General features: G+C 44.6%; 1 protein-coding gene and 1 long non-coding RNA gene across 13 annotated transcripts in view; one reads left to right on the top strand and one right to left on the bottom strand.

The window, feature by feature from the left end:
• LOC131878704 (neuronal acetylcholine receptor subunit alpha-7-like) overlaps positions 1–17,781 on the bottom strand; it is a 55,856-nt gene extending 38,075 nt beyond the window's left edge. For 9 of the 12 annotated variants that reach the window (XM_059224796.1, XM_059224797.1, XM_059224791.1 and 6 more), the window contains exon 1: positions 16,915–17,780. In XM_059224796.1, coding sequence (XP_059080779.1) covers positions 16,915–17,071 — 157 coding nt within the window. In that variant the 5' untranslated portion in view covers positions 17,072–17,780. Of the gene's footprint in view, positions 1–16,914 lie in introns of all 12 variants that reach the window. The other 3 variants (XM_059224800.1, XM_059224798.1, XM_059224794.1) reach the window with 1 other exon arrangement.
• On the top strand, positions 55–5,879 carry LOC131878717 (uncharacterized). The gene is made up of 3 exons (XR_009373061.1): positions 55–903; positions 1,804–2,810; positions 5,781–5,879. It is a non-coding gene; the product is annotated as an uncharacterized LOC131878717 (long non-coding RNA).
• Positions 17,782–18,631: the final 850 nt, after the last annotated feature.

The raw sequence follows: 18,631 nt of genomic DNA, 5'->3' as shown, positions 1-18,631 counted from the left end.
AATTCACTTTTTGCTATTCTTTCGTCCTTTTCGTTTTCCTCTTCCAGATGATTCCCAAGGCATTTGGAAGAGCTCAGTGAGAAGAATTGGTTGTTTTGTAAATAAGAGGATAATCCCAAATTCCAAGCTAGTGGAACATTGGTGGAACTGGCAGTCTTCAGTCAAGTGATCCTCTTTCCCTAATGCTTCCCAACATTTCAAAATAGGCTTGTCAAGCATTTTGACAAATGATGTGTGTTTCCCGGTTGAATCGGCGCTCACTGTACATTTGTATATGTATCAAGAAGATAAGAAGTGCTTTTCAGAGTCTTCTGAAGAGGTCATTGAGGACATTTGAGATTAATGATCCCAAGGAGAAAGAGGAATGAAGTTCTGGAAAGACCGTCGGAAGGACTACTAGCGGACACCGATTATGTGATGGATTGACACTCAGATAGACACATATCTTGCCCGGTGTGTAAATAGAGGAAAGTTCCTCAATTAGCTTAAGCTGCCGAATGGCCTCATTCCGGACGTGATTGGAACATTTCCATACATGAGTGCTCTTGTGTACCTTGGTCCACCAAAACATTTGAACACCTCTCGTTGAATGTTGGGAGGTCTTCAATGGTCGGACCTTCTCGCTGAACTGTCTGAGCCCTTGGGATTGGGGAAGATGCTTGATTCAAGCCCGCCTATTGACTATACATGAGGTGGACCATTGGGACCAGAAAGTGAGAAACCCGACATTCTCTAATGGTCAAAAGGGTTTGGGGACTACATCGATTTGTTAAGCTGTGCTCTATATTACCGATGGTTTTGTAATGGACTCTGAGATATATTACCATGGGTTTTTGGTCTTCTGCTTACATTTGCAACTCTGACCCTCCCAGAAGCTGGCAAAATTGGTTGACTACTATGTAGGTAGGTCCTGAATCGATATTTTAGGCTCATTGTTGTTAGGGTATGCTTTGCAATTTTGGCTTCTAACTCTTTGCCATGTACAAAATTTGTCAAATCTTGTAATTGATGTTTATTAGAAATATACCTTAGGTGTTTTAGGTCAATTTAGACGTTTTGTGTTACTTTTATATTGCATCTTCTCATTTTTCTGCAAAGAATGATAGAGACACAAACGGAAGGTATCAGCTAAAAGAGACCCCTAGAACTAAGGTTAAATTAAGCCAAATTTCACGATACGATTAAGCAGCGTTCGGGCTTGAAGAATTCTGTCATTCTCGTTTGAATAATACTGGCATAACATTATATTTAATGGTTGGAAAAAAAAATCACTCATGGAATGGATATCTTTTCTTTCTTTTGTCATTTAGTCTTAGTTGTGTGGATTGTCAAAGTGACCTACTTATGTCAGACTCGGTCCTTGGAAATTTAGCTAGAACAAAGATCAGTGACGGGTAGTATTATTGATTAGTGTACATTTGGAGAGAAAGAAATGGATTGCCTTTCTCCCACTTCTAAAACTTCCAAAGCACACAAAACAATCTTGAAAAAAGTTTGGTCACATGTTCATAACATGAAAACCTTGTTTCGGAACTTTATTTTCGGATGACTAGATTTGATGCTGCAAACAAATTTTGCCAGTCAGCTGAAGCCTATTTATATGGGTACTGTTCTTTTTGTAACATATGATGAATGATGCCTCTAGCCAACCACTTTCCCCAACACTCCAAATTGTGCCGTCTCATGTGTCTCAAAATTCTCACCATCAAAATTTACAAGGAATTGACAACCTTCGAAATTGCTTTAGTGATTTAATCCGAACCTCTCCAGGCAACTCTTTTCGTAACTGACATTCATTTCCAGGTCTTTGGATTGACAATCTGGAATGCCCAATGTGTGACGAGGTTTTCCATTCAGACATTGAGCCCTCCCAACAAGACGCGTTGTGTGTAAGCTTTTCACGGCTAGTCATTGTGTTATGTCTCAAAAGTACAACAATGGCTTGAAGGTCTTAGTATGAGAGCCTAGCACTTAAAAGATCAACATGGTAACTATGAAGTGGAGGAGGATCCGTTCCTTCTTTATTTTTCTGGGTGGCGTCTGTGAGCTTATGATATTCAGGCTTCTCTACATCACGAACATTCGCCTTCCGGAGCACGCTTTAATGGTGGCCATTTCCGTCTTTCAAAATAAGGATGAAAGGGCCTCATTGCCCAAAGCACTCTATGACACTAAAGTGAGTGTGCTCGTGACTTTCCACTTATGCTTGTGAATGGAAGGACGTGGGAAAGCCCAACAGCCTAAAGATAGACATCTTTGGGGCGCTATGAGCAAATTAAAACTCGTGTCAAACTTTCATCCAAGTGGAACTCGTGGAACAATCTCGTCTCTGGACATCTATCCATATGCCGTGGTCCATGGAATGGCCCTAGGAACAAACCGATTTGGTCTGAATAACGACCGTGTCAAGGCGGTCTGGCATCACAGAGTGAAATGAATGAAGGTCTATTTCTCTTGATACTGCAGTACTTTCCAGTTGCTCTCCACGGCCAACTCCACGACTTGGGATGTCTAAGGGGAGAGATATATTTACAAATGGGAGGTATCTACTATCTGGACACGCGGACCCATACATCCATGAAGCATCAAATTCATCAAAGGGTCTTCTGGCCTTCATGGAGCCTTGGAACGCTTTTTACTACAATGGAACCCAATCTATCAGTGAGCGAGTGTTTATCTTTCATTGATTGAGAGGGCTCAAACACGAAGAAACAATGCTCAAGATAGGAATCGGATAGCACCACCAACCATACCCAATGGACCTACATATAGCCTCAGTATGTGAAATCCAGAAGCGAGTCAAGGCCGAGGTATTTGAACCACCTGGCCATCCATCTATCTAGCTTTCTTGTTGTTCCAATTTGAAGTTGGGGGCGTCCAAGGTGATTTGGAGACGGAAGGAACCGTCTTTGGAAAGTCATTGGGGAGTGAGGGGATAACTATTATTTGTATTGTTCTTGATAGACTCTCTCTCATTGTCACAAGCAAGGCTGAAGCTCTTTATACCTTCTAAAGAGATCACCCAATTGATTCCAAAATTTAGTGTTTGAGGAACATATCCTTCCCTATGATTGTATGTATGTAGTTGCCAAATATTACCTATTAAAAGCCGTCTACGTAAGTGGTAAAATGATCACCATCTTAGAATATCTAGGGCTTTATGGGTGTTAGGAGTCCCCTTGGTAACTTCCCAATAGGGGGTCCCATCGAAAGTCATCCAAGTCACCAAGTCATTCATGACAATGTGAGCAAAAACCCGAACCATTACAATGGTCCCCAAAGCGACCTCTTAGATCGAGCGGTAAGCGTACGAACAGAAAGCGCCAACTCAAGCACGTGAGCTCAATGCAAGCATATCCACGGCGACCCTGAATAAAAAAAAATCCCATAGATTTGGACGAAGTAAAAGTCAAGAATAACGGGCCCCAGGAGGAACATTGTTTAATGGGGTCAATACCCATTGAGCAAGATTCATAGTGCAACCTTGGGAAGGAAAAGGAGTGTAGAGGAAAGAGCTTCTCCGCACAGTGACCAAGACCAACGAACCAGACACACAAATGGTAACCCATGGGCAAATGCCACCGACCACCTCCCTTCTCATTCACTTACTCACTCCTGGACTCAGCCATGCATTCCTAATTTCCAAGGCCAGAGATACGTGTTGCCTTTTATGCCTAAAGGTCACCTCAACGGCTCCTTCTCATCTGAGGATGCTCTCGTTACACGTCTTACTATGGGCAGTGACAATGTGACATGGTTGGAATTCGAATTCAGAACTGGGTGTGGGAATGTGTCGTCGTCTCGGGAAAAGATGCCAATAAAACTTGGCACAAAAGCAAATACAGTTCATGAATAATTCGCCATGGCGGTGTGGAAAGCCCTTTCCGTCTCTTTAATGCGATGTGCAAATGAGGGTGACCTTATGACATCATTATTCCCCAAAATATACAAAACATAAAGAAGTGGAAGTAGTCTCTGAGGCAGGCAAAGTTTGGAAACTGTAACATGAATGAACTAGAGAGTGGCACCACGAAAATCGAGACTCTCTTGAGCTTCTAATTCAAACAACAACTTAAGCCAAGTGACCTCCCAAAGATGTAGAGGTTGCGTGAACTTGAGCAAATTCAATGTTCAAGCTGTTCAGACGGACATTCTATGTCATGTTTGTTGTAGTGCATGCCTTCTAAATTTTAATTTAGAGAATCCCCAAGGATCGGCGTTGATTGGAACTAGTAAACGTGTTTGCTTGGAGGTCGTGGATATCAAATATCCAATCTTTGCTAATCAATGATGATTATCCAAGCTTGACCTTTTTTATTGTGTGGGGGAAAATGAACGCCCAGAAAATGAAATACCGACTCCTGTCCATTCCTTGCACTCTCAAAGGGCTTCGGAAGTAGAGGAAAACCACTTTAGACAGAGCAATATGCACAGTACAACATACTGGGTGTACGCACGCACACGAGGGCCAAGATCAAAGCTCAGAGCTCGCTTCGCCAAAAGGCCCGAAGAAAATCCTTGATTAGATGAAACAGCAGAGGACCATGTCCTTTCCTTCTAAAGCCTAAGGAGAGAGAGAGAGAGAGAAAGATCAGGAGGGGAGGAAATTTGGGACCACACTCGAGTGGCAAAGGACACTCATCGGATGGGTCTTTGGGTTCTTTAGTCCCTTCTCCCTCCTCATCTTCCACTCAAGTCATCCAACCATCATTCCACTCCCGTTAGACCAATTGGAGAAGGACTGAATGAGTAAGGGGGATGGTGGAGACGTTGTTCCAAATAGAAATGGTGCTTGCAGGGAGTGTTCGTGAATTTTGTCCAATTTTGTCCATTGAGAAATCAATTGGTCAAAAGTTAGTATTTAGTGCATAAAAGAAATAAACAAGAGGAAGTGGAAATCTTTAACATGGGATGGCTTTTGCAATAGAAAATGTAAAAAATCACAAATTTTAGGGAAAAAAAATAATTTTGAGAAAAACTTTTCAATCATGATTAAGGTAAACTCAAAGTAATACAATTGTTTCAAAATTGCTATTTACACTGCTTTTTAAAAGTAAAGATAAATAAACGCTCTATTTTTGGAAACACTTCCAAAACAAGAGTACGAAGATATTCAAATAATATATTTCATGCAATAGTAACCTGTTGATATGTGTATCTAAAGCAATCTTTCATTCATGGTGGCCTTCCACAAACCAATCAATACCAGCTACTTTGAAGTTTTAAACCACCTGAAATCTGAGGTTTCTCATCGAAAATGGCCGAAACACATTGACACTCCCTGAATGCGGTTGCACTGTACGTTACTAAACTTGGTGTGGTTGTCAGTGTCTCGGGATGACCGAATTCCAAGCTAGTTCAGTCCATCCTTGCCTCTAAAGCCTTGGCTAACTTTCACTGGTCTCTAACTTGGGTATAAGAGACTCTGAAGAGCACTTGTTGGCCGAAACTTGGATCAAAAGAATCACTTGGAACATGGCTGAATTCCTCTCAAAAGTCCTACTAATGCCCATCCAAACCAGAAGATTCTTCCCTAAAGTGACAGAGGTTGTTATCTATTCTTGCAAGGTTCCATTCATTCATCAAGGACTGGACATCCCGAACTTGACAGAACCTCTCTTAGCTACTGTAGGTTGGAATCTGGCTCAAATTCAAGGCCTTCAGGGGATGTGATCTTGATACTTACCGGTTCAAGGAGTGTTGTTCAGGCAATCATAGTCCTTTCTTCTTTGGATAGGATTCATTAACTGAGCCATTCTTCCTTTTCCTCTTTGCCGCAGGTCATTTTCATTGGGGACAGGACCACCCACATCTACCCGATAAATCTCAACTTCCTCAAGTGTCCGCAACCAAAAAGGCTTCAAAGGACCAATGGGATCTGACATCCCGAACTTGACAGAACCTCATCTAGCTACTGTAGGTTGGAATCTGGCTCAAATTCAAGGCCTTCAGGGGATGTGATCTTGATACTTACCGGTTCAAGGAGTGTTGTTCAGGCAATCATAGTCCTTTCTTCTTTGGATAGGATTCATTAACTGAGCCATTCTTCCTTTTCCTCTTTGCCGCAGGTCATTTTCATTGGGGACAGGACCACCCACATCTACCCGATAAATCTCAACTTCCTCAAGTGTCCGCAACCAAAAAGGCTTCAAAGGACCAATGGGATCCCGTGGACTTTCTGTTATCCCTATCCGCAGAAATAATTACATCGCACAACTTGGCATTATCCAATCAAAAAGTGTAATCTTACAACACACCTCATACAAAAATCAGCTTCACTCTAGTCTCCGTGTTTAAAGCAGTCTTTAACCGAATTGAATCTTTGACCTTGGCGATAATGTTTTAAGTCTCGCCAAATGGCTCTTTTGAGCACCGCAGTATGACATTACATATTTCTAGTTCCACTTCAACAACCCTCGTCTTATTTTTTAGCAGAGCAATCACAGGTCCATACTTTAGGGAATAAGCTGAGTTGTGTTCTTGGGACAAGGTCAAACTGAGAATCGTGGGAAAGTGGGACAATCACCAGCATGACTTGATGGACAACGCCATTACGTGGTGCAGTGATACCCCAACGGTCAAATGATCTATGGTCTGTGAAAATGTTGCATGGTCACATGGTTCCCGCCACTTTCTAAGCAACTCCCAAGGGAGACCTGGTTGTGAAAGCCTAGGAATTGGCTTGTTGCTTTGCCTTAGATTAAGAGTTGGCTTGTATGGCTTCGTTAGACTGAGGTGTAAAATGGCAGTTGTCTGAGCTAAATATCCACTATTCACTAGTAATCGTTAGGAATTGTGTAGAAACTCAGTCCGGTCTGATTGGGTCGACTGTTTTCGTTTCTCAAATGTTAAGGCTTGGTTGAATTCGACTGCGCTAAAATGTTTTTGAATGTACAAAAAGGTTTCTATTAAGCCGGTCAATGAATAACTAATTCTTGGATTCTTTTTTGTGAGATAATCCTTCGTCGGAAAATTGGCGATTGACCGATAAGAAGCCAAGTAGTGTTATCTTTTTTTTTTGGGGGGGGGGGGGCAATTTGATTATCATTTTCCGTTTTGTCTTTCAAACCTTTCACTATCATTTAATCACTCCTTAGTGTATCAATTGTGAAAATCAAGGGTATATTGGCCAATTAACGGAACGACCAGACTGGAACTTCCGTTTCCTTTCCTTCTTTTCAATTCTTGTTTTGTTTTCCTCTTGGGCGGATTGTTAGCTTTTGGATTGTCGCGAAGCTTTTCTGCCTGAGGGTTTCTCTTCATCTTATTCGTCTCATATTTTTCTTTCTGGGGAGACCTAGTTAGAGCCTCCACCGAGTAATAAAAGGAATATCCAAATGGCAAATGGATATGATACAACTTCCCTTTCTATCTTTCTATGAAAGGAACCAGAATGCCTAGGGGACTGAGTGTCTCTCTCTTGACAATGGCCATTAAGAGTAGAGAGAAGCTTGGAGTTCCATCCTTGATGAAATATGATCCTCTTCAAACAAGACATTGACATTGCAACTCACTTGGAGCTTTCTGAAGACGTCGCCAATGCACGGAACAAATGAAAAATGCTTCATTTCTTCACACAGAGGCGAGCAATGACTGGGAAACATTGAAAGGAATAGCCCGTTCCTCCATCAATATAACGTACTGCTTCACTCGGATTCGGATGCAGAACATGGCAGGTCTCATTAAACACAACTGAACATGAATAGAACCAGGGGGAGTTAAGGCCATGTTCCCAAGTCAGAGTACTCCGTGTTCCTTGCTAGAATGGCAAAATTATGCAAATTTGGTGTCAATTTTGGATTTGTTCCCCCTCTGTCTCCCTGGCCTTCGGAGAGACGTGCCAAAGCCACGTGGTCTCGTGCCAGTCGTACTACGAAGGAGGAATGAAGGTGCATCTCTGACCTTTTGCGGCCAAAGAAATGCAAATGAGTGCACGCCATCAAGATTTAATTCTGGAACAAGGATAAAACCCTTTCTTTCTTTTTCCTTGATTCACGTGAGCATCTGGCAAGGTCGCTTTAGAGGCTGCAGCATACTTATACTATGACCGTTCATGAATGAATCAAGAAAGGAAAATCTTTGGACAAGCTTTCGGATTGAATGGAAATGGCCGCTGAGAGATTTTGAGGGATTGACTCGAGCGTGGAAAAAAAAGTCTCAGAAAAGGGAAACAAGCAATGCCTCCCTCTTTCCAGGGCATCTGGGAAAAGTCTCAGTTGAGCCAATAAAAAGTCTTGGGGAAAAACAAAACCCGAATTTCCCAACTACCCTTAAAGCCCCATCGATAGCCAAGGATAAAACCGGCGAGTCTGTTCCAATCTAAAGAGTGGATCAGGAATGGCATCGGAGAAACATACCTGAAGAGGAAGGAAATTGGATATCGTTAAAATTATCCCTAGTTTACTGCGAGAAGTAGGCATTCCACATCTGACAGGAGGACCAGAACAATAATATGTCTAGGCAATAAACCCTTGATGTAACCATAAGCTCTTAGCTGTCAGTCAAGATGCTCGACGGAACATAATAGCAAACGCCAGTCACTCCAACCGTGTGTAAGAAGAACACAGGGAAATGGAAACCCAGAATTTGGCACAGGCCTCCTCCTCACTAATGGCTCCTCTATCAATTCAGGAGCATTGGATCTGTTCCTCCTTCCAACGAAAAAGAAGGGGGAGGGGGGCTAAAAAAAACACGGAAACTCAATTATGTGACACACGGAAGGTAAGGTCGTCAATGGGGGGAGGAGAAATGAGGACCAGTGGCATGAAATCAGAACCATGTTCCCTCCCAGGTGCAATTTTGGAGGCCAATTCAAACCAAGCACGGAACACCTAACTCATTTACCAGCACCTTTGAAAGGCAGTGCGAGAGAGATGTCACAGCAAGGTATGGTGGTGGCATGGAGTGCGTGCCTGTGTGTGTGTGGGTGTGTATGTTAGTTTGTGAGAATGCCCTTTCCTCAAAAGTGGGTCCACTGCCTCTCCTCTTGTTGAAACGAAGCATCTCTCTTGCCGGTTCGTTACTTTGCCTTCAAAGGACAGGGAGAAACACATCCACATTCACCGAGCGAAAGAGAAAGAGAGAAAGAGAGAGGGAGAGAGGGAGGAAGGGAGAACACGGCAACACCACTAAACTACTTTAACAGAAGAGTGAGTCCAATGTGGAAACGGCCTTTGGAACGCAGCAGCTCGTCCCCTCTCCCGTCCACCGACCACTTCTACTTGGCTTTACCAGTTTACTAACGCAGCGATACTCTCTCTGTTCTCTGCCTCACGACAACCAACGTACGGAGATCTACGGTACGTCCTACAATAGAGTAGACAGAGGGAGTGTGCGGGGGGTTATGGGGGAGTGCATGTAGTTCTAGGGAGTGTCAGGGAGAAGGAGAGTAGTTTGAGTATACCAGGCATTGTAGTGCAGGGTATTGTTTTAGAAAGAGCCCTTTCATCTTGCTTGTGGCACTGTCGAGGATGGAGGATGGAGGATAGAAGATGGAGGATGGAGGAGACCGAGAAGAAGGTGAGGACGAGCGGCCACCACCACCACCATCGAGATGCCGCTCAAGTGATCCTAGGTGGAAAGCATTCACAACGAGCCAGAGGGGCGAATAAGGGCCCTTGAGCGAGCAAAAACTCCACAGAAGCGAACAATCTTGAGAGTGCAATATTTTTGCTAATGTGAGGAATGTAATTAAGGGTCCACGGCCAAAGTGGGTGCTAAGGACACCCGTCGCCCAATAACGTTGCGAGAAGATGAGGGGAGGGAGAGAGAAAAAAGTCCGGCCGGCCGTCCGTCCGGCCGTTGGGGGGAGAGGCTCTTCTTGTCGTAACTTTCCATTCACTTGAGTTATAATCCTCAATTCATCTTCTCCCGGTGAAGGCCTCACCGAGCTCGTTGTCGTCTCCTTAGGCGACGGGCAACTCAAACTTTTTTGACATCGGTCGTAAACGAACGTTTTCCTCCGGTCTTGCTGCCACTCTGGCGGGGGGCTCTCCTCCCCATCCATCGGAACTCCACTCAAGTGCTATTCTGAGGCGGCTCCATCCCAAATAATGAATTCCTCATGGACTCTCTGCTCAAGAGGAAGAAAGTTCAACTGATTTCGACCACAAGAGAAAGTGGGGACCAAACAGACTCCTCGGAAAAGCGCTTGAAATCTGCTAGTGGCCTTAGAAGGCTAGATAACTTTTTAGAGCCAACTCAAGGGCTTGTTCTTCTCCTAGTGAGCTTTGAATTGGTTTTCCTAGGATTCTCCTATCTATTTTGGTACTGCTTCCAAACCACGTTCAAACTAGACGATCTGTTAGTATGAACGGATAGGGTATACAAGGTATATTCTTGAGCAAACTAATGACAGAGTGAGAGGGAAAGCGAGTTCTCGTTGGTCTTCAAGAGCGTCTTCCGTTCCTCTTATTCTTGCCCAGCTTTGTTTATCTTGCGTTTCCTCATTCAGTCTTGGGACTAAAAGACATGCTACTTCCAAGGCACATTTGTTGCTTTTTTCAGCCTCTCCTTGTGGGAGATTTCGCAATCCAACTAATCTTTGTTTACCTTGGCTATGCCAGCCAGTAGCAATCATATTTTGCGGGAAACTAAAAAACTCGGCTGCGTTTGTCAACAGCTGACATCTCTAACAAGATAAGACTTACAAGTATCCAAACTTTTTTTTACTGCGCATCGCGGACAATCCGCCAGGTTTAAACTAATGCTGTTTTTGGCCCAGCAGGAAAATGGTCTTGTTTTTGGAACTAATCTGTTGAAGATGAAACAGGGCTCAATGGTCAAGGAAAAAAAAATAAGGCCGAACGGTCCACAAAGTTCTCGATGCAAGTCTGGCGAATGGTAAACAAGGCGGAAGCCGCCCAAATACCCTCTATTAACCATTTTCCTTAAGTCTTTTTGGTCATAAATACGGCGGTCACTTGTTGGAAACCGAGCAGAGCAATGTTTGCTATTTTTTCATGATCTGGAAGTAGACAATGCTCAAGTGGTCCACCATCTTTTTGTGGTATTTAATTGGCATGACATTCGATTAAACCATGCAATTTTCGATGTCCATATTAGGGATGTTGGGAATTTGCTAAATCGAAATCATTATGGTAAATAGGAGCACTTCGAAATAGCACTTCCTTTTATCTTTGGTGCTATTTTCATTTGCACTTAAAAAAAAGTGCGCAAAATTTTACAAACTTCTGAATATTAAAGAGCATATCAATTTTATCCCTCTTGTCTTTTGTGTCTTTGGGCGCGTTGGCGTAAAAGTAAAAGAAAATTGATTAGTCACCGAATTTTCAAGTCATCAAGTTTGCCCAATAATTTGGATCTCATATGATGTGTCTAAACATTAAAAAAGAAAGCACGGAAATAGAACTATCACCAATAATCCAAAGTATGCAATTTGTAACTTAATCATTGCACATGAAAAAATTGTACGTTGTGGTCTCCTGATTTTAAAAAATGGCCATGTATTCAATTTGGATTTTGCCTTTTTTTCCAATCGTATCCCATATACAGGCAATTTGTTTAGTTCATAATGTAGACTACAAGTGTAAATGTGGGAAAAATGAAGTAAGGTGCTTATCGAATAACCCACTTAGAGCGAAAAGGAGATTCCATAAAAAACATCATTGGAACAACCACAAAGTTGTAGAAATGGACCATGTACTTTTTCAAGCTATGAAAGAAGAGCAGAACAACTCTTTGGAAAGCTCTCGAGACAATATAAAAATTAGAATATACCCATGCTGAAAAACTTTCAAGCCATTTCGTTATCGTCGGAGTTCAAACCATTCCCCGGGAACGAGACGATTGCTTCAGTTTTTAGATCATATCACCTCCATTCAGTTGGCGAATTGGACCTAGCTCACGGCCAAGCCATCGTGTAAGTTTCCCTCTTTTGGGTTTGGTTCTGGGTGCCAGATGAGATCGCCATTCCCGATTTGAAGCACTGTCTTAGAGGGCAGGGTTGCCAATTGGACCGAAGATGGCATCGGTTGAAACCCCTCATATCTGGGAGATGCGAGATGCGAGATGGTAACGTCTTTGAAGCGACACGAGGGCAACAGTCAAGTCAACCCAGGGAGATCGAGTAATGGTAGAGGGTTTGGAGCGGAAAAGATAAATGATGGTTGTCCGGTTGGAGAAAGAGAGAGACAGAAGAGTCCCTGTTTGGTTTGCAGAAACGAACGGCGGTCACAATGGTCCAAGGACTCATTCTGAGCCCTTTCGGTGGTCCGAATAGGTCCATTTGTTCCCAGCTTAGTGGTAGATCCCCCCCTTGAAACGCGATTGAGAATCTGGGCTCCCGGTTATTCAATGCACTCCTCGTTCTAATCAGGGTGAAACTAGACATCGAAATAGGAACGTTGTCGGACCTGGAAGGGCTCTCTCTCGCTCATTCGCTCTGTTCTTGTCAAACGTTGGCGGCACTTACATTATATTTCTTTGTCGTCATATCCCGCCATCAAAATGAGCATCTCCTATCTATCCTAATGGGGCCCATCTTTGCCGATGTCGCTCTTCATTCAAAACAAGAGCAACTCGATCCTTGTTTGACTTGTCCACTACACAATACGAGAACTTTGCATACACACATCTACATATACGTACAATATACTATCTTTGTACTAGTGGGGCATGGTGGTGCCGACTAGTGGACCCCTTGGGGACCTTGACCAGGATATCAAGGCAATAAAAAGATTCCCAAGTACCCCAAAACTAACAAGTGGCGTCCTCCTTCAACACTGGAGAAGCAGGATTCCAATATTATCGTTCCACTACAAAAGCTTCTTGGAACAACAAATTGATTTGCTTTCTCATGTAAATATTCTGGGCCAGCTTTAGTCACTCCAGTCCCCAAAGGACTTCTGAGACCATTATTTATCACGAAAAGCATCATCCAGCTTCCCGTTGCTCTCTCAGGCTTAACCATTGAACAGTTTAATGCATAATACTGGATATATTTACCTTTCTCGTTCACTCCAAAGCTCTAGATCGTTTTGCCTTTCGATTCGAGGTGAATGTTGGGAACAAGCCTCCCGATTTTCAAGGAAAATTGGACGCAAAGCCTCCTTTTATTGCACTTCAACTTCTGCTAATCAGCTCGGATGCAAAAAACCGACGCCATTTGAGGGGGTTTGGCAACAAAAAGCCCCCCCATCAGTGTCGCCAAACGTGACTCATATCGACCTTTCCCAAGGTTGGTGTGTCATAGTGAACACAAACTCGCAGACCATATTGTTCCACGTCGAGGTTCCTAACCCTCCATGTTGTGTTTGTATTTTACCAGGCTGACTTTTTCTGTTCCCCCGATTCTCCTTGTTTCTATTCCTTCCTTTCTTTAGCCGCTCTTCCAGTATCAGGGAGATAAAAGCAATTTGGCGCTCAAGACTCTACATCATCCGAATAACAGCTTTATACAAAAAAAGTGGAGGAGCTCAAGGGAACTGAGTGACTCTGAGCGGCCACACACGCACACGCACACCACCGGTGACGAAGGCCAGGTGCCAGTTTCCAACACTTCCAAGTAACTTTCCCTCGCTCTCAATTCTTTTATCAACTCTGTCCAACGAGAGAACGAACAAACGAAGGAAGGAACGAGTGAAGGAACGAAGGAACGAACTCTAGAGGGGACAGAATCTTCTTGGATCTTTTTACGGACGGCGTTGAAAAGGGGATGGGATTGGAACAATCCAAGCTCGAGATGGCTCAATGTGTTCGGAAACAAAGGCACCTAAAGCATATAAAAACTATAGTATTATTGTGCAAGATTGGCAAGAAGACTAATCCGATTGCCTCGTTCCCCGCGGTGAAGAATGCCGTAAAACGCTGAAGAGAGGCTCAACATTCATTTCGGTTTCGGCTGAATCGGCATGATTCTCAAGCGCCTCTGGAGTGCTTATTACCAAGGCAGTTTCCTCCCCCCCCCCAAAGGCTCGGCTAGCCTTAGAGGGGAATCCCGTGAAATATATTCCAGCTGCATCTTCCACTTCTTGGATTGGAGAGCTTGACACCAAGATCAAGTCTCTAATCTCGACCGATTGAATATCTTTTGCTCGGTTTGTTACACATCCACAATGGCTGGCGGGGCTCTAATCATTCAGATGGTACATCGTACACCCAAAGCGGAAGCAAACGAGAGCCTCCCTCATCCATAACCCGAATACGTAGAGCCAAACATTCAGATATGAAGGAAACACGACCTTGATTGCCTCGCCAGATACGAAGGGCCCTCTTCTTTCAGCACGCACAACCCTTTTGATTTCCTTCCGTTTCCGGACGATCCGAGCCGATTAAGTCTGACGGTGACGAGTGTGTGATGTGATGTCACAAGCCTGCCAAACTTGGCTCGTTCCATTATTCTCTACTCCTCTTTTTTTTGTTATTCTCTCCAATCCAAACGTCGGACTGCTGACTTTGAAGACGTGAAATGCGGTAGAGATTCAAAGGCAGGAGCAAATTCAATTTGCAAATACGTACTAGCAATAGTAGCAGGAGTATACAATCCAAGTCGAGCTTGGTAGTGAATGAGGAAGCCAACCAACGAACTTCGCGCCACAATGTGGCATTGTTTGGTCGGGCTTGTTCCGAATCAAGAAAGAAGAGGAACGAAATTGGATGAGAGGAGTGCACAAATGGTGCAATACGATCATTTTTAACGGAACCACATTGGGTTGAATGTACGTTTACCACCCAGCCTAAGACAACGACAGCCTTTCGATAGGAGGCTACGAACACGCAGGGGAGGCATTTGAAATTCATGATTCAATCCTCTTGCGACAAGATACCAAAGCGACCCTCACTCATTCCACACACTTTGCCACGTCCTGGCCTGGGTTCATGGTGAGAATTTGCATGAAATATGCCATAAATTCGAAAGATGACATGGATTTATTGAGGGACTTGTGCACAACAACACTTCCACTATCACGACAAAAAACCCGGGACCCAAGTTGGTGCAGCTATTACCTGGGACCAGATGGAGAAACTTGTGGCACATCATTCATGAAAGGCCGTCGAGATAAGCCCAAGAACGGACAAATATGAGCGAGCTCATTTCCATATTCCGACCCTTTTTTTCACTTAACTTTGGGCAGAGCCGAAGTTTTAATTGACTGGCCCATGACACAGATTAGAACTTTGCTCTTGACTCAATAGCCAACCTGAGAATAGTTCAAGGCCAAAACCTGGCTATTGGACATTAACCGAGAGGGCTTAGGTCTTAGTTTCTCCCACTGGTCTGCCTTTCCATGGTCTTTGACTTAAAGTTTTAGACCTTAGACCTAGTGAGTACCGAGCATGGGAAATAAGGGGGAAATTTCAAAAAAGGCTATTGCGAACAAGGCCGTCTTTGCTGCGAACAAGGCCGTCTTTGCTGCCAAAGGCGAGGAAGAAAAACATCTCTCGCTCTTCTTCCCAAAGGAGGAAGTAAGGCTATGAGACTTTCCGAAAGGCCCCCTCCGCTTCTTTCCTCTGGCAAAGACTAGACCAGTACGAAGAAGGAGAAACATCAGAAGTCAACCAGAATCCATTAGATGATTGGTTTTGAGCCCATTTGTGAGAAAAAATGCTTCTCAACAGCATTGGGCTCTTGAGTTGTTGGAATAATAATAGTAACTAACCACCAATCAATGTCAACGTCCTTAGCTTCTCGGGCATTCGTCAAGGTACGAATGAAGCAAGTGCCAAATAAGGCAAATGATCCTAGGGTGTGTTTGTTGTGTTGGCAGAAGTTCTGGCGCCAAGATTGAGTCTCACAGAGAGGAAGGAAGGAAGCCTTTCCTATTCTCGTTGGGGGCTTTACTTTCAGATCCGACCGTTAAAAAGGAAACCAGATCAATTTCCTTCTACTCCGTTCAATTTTAAGGGAAAACCACCACGAGAAATCTCCTTCTCCTTTCAGCTTAAAACCTTGAGCTTCCGGCCAAGTCTCTCTCTGTTCAATATTTTGGTTCCCAGACGATTGAGGTCTTTCTCCACTTTCGCATCTTTGGTATGGCGAACCCCAAGTCGATGGTGGGGGATTTTTTGATCTTTGCAGTGGCTTGATTTTGATCAGCTCCTTCTTGGAGTTTGTGGGGAATTCACGTTCACAAATCATGAAATCATTATCAAATCTTTCATCTTCCCTCCTGGTCGTTGGCATCGCTTTGCCACCTTCCGATTCACATCTTGGTAATGTGTACGCATTCGGTTGAACGTGGTTCAAAGGCGATTCCTTCTTTGCTCGCTTCCAAGACCCATCCCTTCTTCCACAACCCAGATGATTCCATTCTCCAAAATTTGGATTACACCTCAGCCTCTCTTCTTGGCTCTCCGAGAAAATTGCATACACATGCGGCAGGGTTCGCCCAAGAGAGGATTGGGTATCTGGGAAGGGAACTCGAAGGTAGCTCCTTGACTGAGTGAGTGAGTGAGTGAGCGAGTGCGGGAGTGTGTCAGTGTGTGACTGAGTGAGTGAGTCAGTGAGTGAGTGAGTGAGTGAGTGTGGGTCTAAGAGTGAGCTTGGAACTTGGTTCAACCTGGCAATACGTAGAAGGGGAGCAGAAACGCCGAGCGAAGGCAGGTGCAGCAGCCAGGCAACAGGTTCAAGGATCCCTAGTTCTTGCGAGTCTTGAGGCCACGGGGAACACGGCCAAAGAATTGGGTTTCGAGTAAAGAGGCAGCAGGAGGGGAGAACAAGAAGAAGAACAAGAAGAAGAAGGAAGAGGAGGAGGAGGGGGAGGGATCATCATGTGTTCGATAACGAATATAATGGATTCATCAGGTGATGAAGATGTACTATTTGCAGTTAGCTACCCTTGAAATGATGGGAAGGAAGGGGCGCCACATGAAGGTCGCATGTCGAGGATGGGATCAAATTGGATCTCAAGAGGTGTCGAGTTAGACAAAGTGGTATCAAACTTGTTGACCTACCTTGCGGGACGGTTCCAAGGAGGAGTATTGATGTGATCATGGCAGTGTTGAGCATTTTGGCCAAATTAGACATCTTCGAATCAGGTGTAGAGCCTTGGCTGGCTGACCAGACTCCGAATGGAACGAGGGCCCTCCCGGCCCAAGTTGATCGGGTCATTGTGTCCACATTCAGGCCAAGGGACTTTGCCTCACGGAGGACCTAGGTCTTTGTATCCCTCCGGGACAAATATCACTGAACTAGAGGTTATGATGGAGCCAGGGTGGCAAACTTTGTCATTATCACTGACGGCACAGTTTGAGATTCCAATGATTCACAAAGTAATCAAAGGAAGAGGCGTCGGAGCAGAGGAAGAAGGAGGAGGAGGAGGAGGTGGAGGAGGAGGTGGAGGAGGAAAAAGAGAAGGTGGTTCCACCTTTGGACCGGGTAGGGTCCGAAATGCCTCTGGGTTCTGGGTGAGCCAGAATCATCAAGTTCGACGTGCTCACCATAAACATCCAAAGAGGAGAAAAAGGCTAAACTTGCAACCCCCCCTAAAAAGTGGACTCCTCTACGGTCTTTTTCCCGAAAACATCACGTTCAAAAAGTGGTTGTACGACAATGGACCAGAGGAGTAGGCGGAAATTTCGGAGCAAGGGATCATCTGGCACTTCCCGCTTCCTCTTATTTTTCCCAGAGACTGTTCAAGAAAATCCTCTTTACCTCTCCCGAAAGATGTTGGCCGTGCGTTTTCCGTTCCTCCGTTCCTCCGTCCGTTAGTTCCTTGAGCTCGGTCTCCCACCGGCGCTCCCAACCTCGGGGATCGAAACGGAGGATGGTGGCTAACGGAGGATCGAAAAGAGTGAGAGTTGAGAAGAACAAACCTCCGACTGCTCTGGCTGGCCTACAAAGGAGACGAAGAGGAAGAACTAGAAGAGAAGACCACCGATCGACCACCAACCCTGTTCCCAAGTACGGCCCCACTAGCACTATGCCACTTTACAACTACTCAACCTCTACCAGCCTGGCCAAGCCTCCAAAGTTTCCTTGTGCTTCAGGAGGCGCGTCCCCCTTTTCGAATCTGCACGTCTGTCCTTAAGGATTAGGAGAGGATGAGGCTGCAAGACCCAAAGTTCCACAATTGGGCAGAACGACAGAGAAAGAGAGAAAGAGAAGGAGAGGATGGGCAACGGCCCAATGGGGCCACAGAATGGCTTGCCCATGTTCAAAATCAGCAATGGTGCCCTCCCATCCTTCTTTCATCCTTCCTTGCACAGTCCACGGGCGTAGCAGTGCTGCATTGCATCACTAGATTGGTACTGAGTCTCGTCCTTGGCTCCTTTTAAAGGGCGTAAACTTCTGCTAGACCTCCACTGCCACACAACACCGGCATCTTTTCACTGCAGAGGAGGCTTGGCTCAAAAAAGATGTGGTCTCAGGGTTGCCACCTAACCTATTTCAGGCAAAGCCAATCTAACCGGTATGACTTGTGGGATGACAGTGATTGGAATCACCGACCTCGCCGGAAACCCAATATGAAGACCACTAGTGGGACTTGAACCATGACCCGTACTTCCGAGAACCCTGAATTCCACCAGGGAATCTAGCAAAATGGAACCTTCGGCTCAAAGGGGAAAAGCAGGTTTCGGCGTAGACATCATCCACTACCACTGCCACCACCACTATTACTGCTATCCCTTACTACGTAGAGCTCTTTGGCCTTCAGAGCTGTATATATAG

Source organism: Tigriopus californicus, chromosome 4 (assembly GCF_007210705.1).
Source record: "Tigriopus californicus strain San Diego chromosome 4, Tcal_SD_v2.1, whole genome shotgun sequence".
Lineage (NCBI taxonomy): Eukaryota > Metazoa > Arthropoda > Copepoda > Harpacticoida > Harpacticidae > Tigriopus > Tigriopus californicus.
This window is presented reverse-complemented; position numbering and strand designations above follow the sequence as displayed.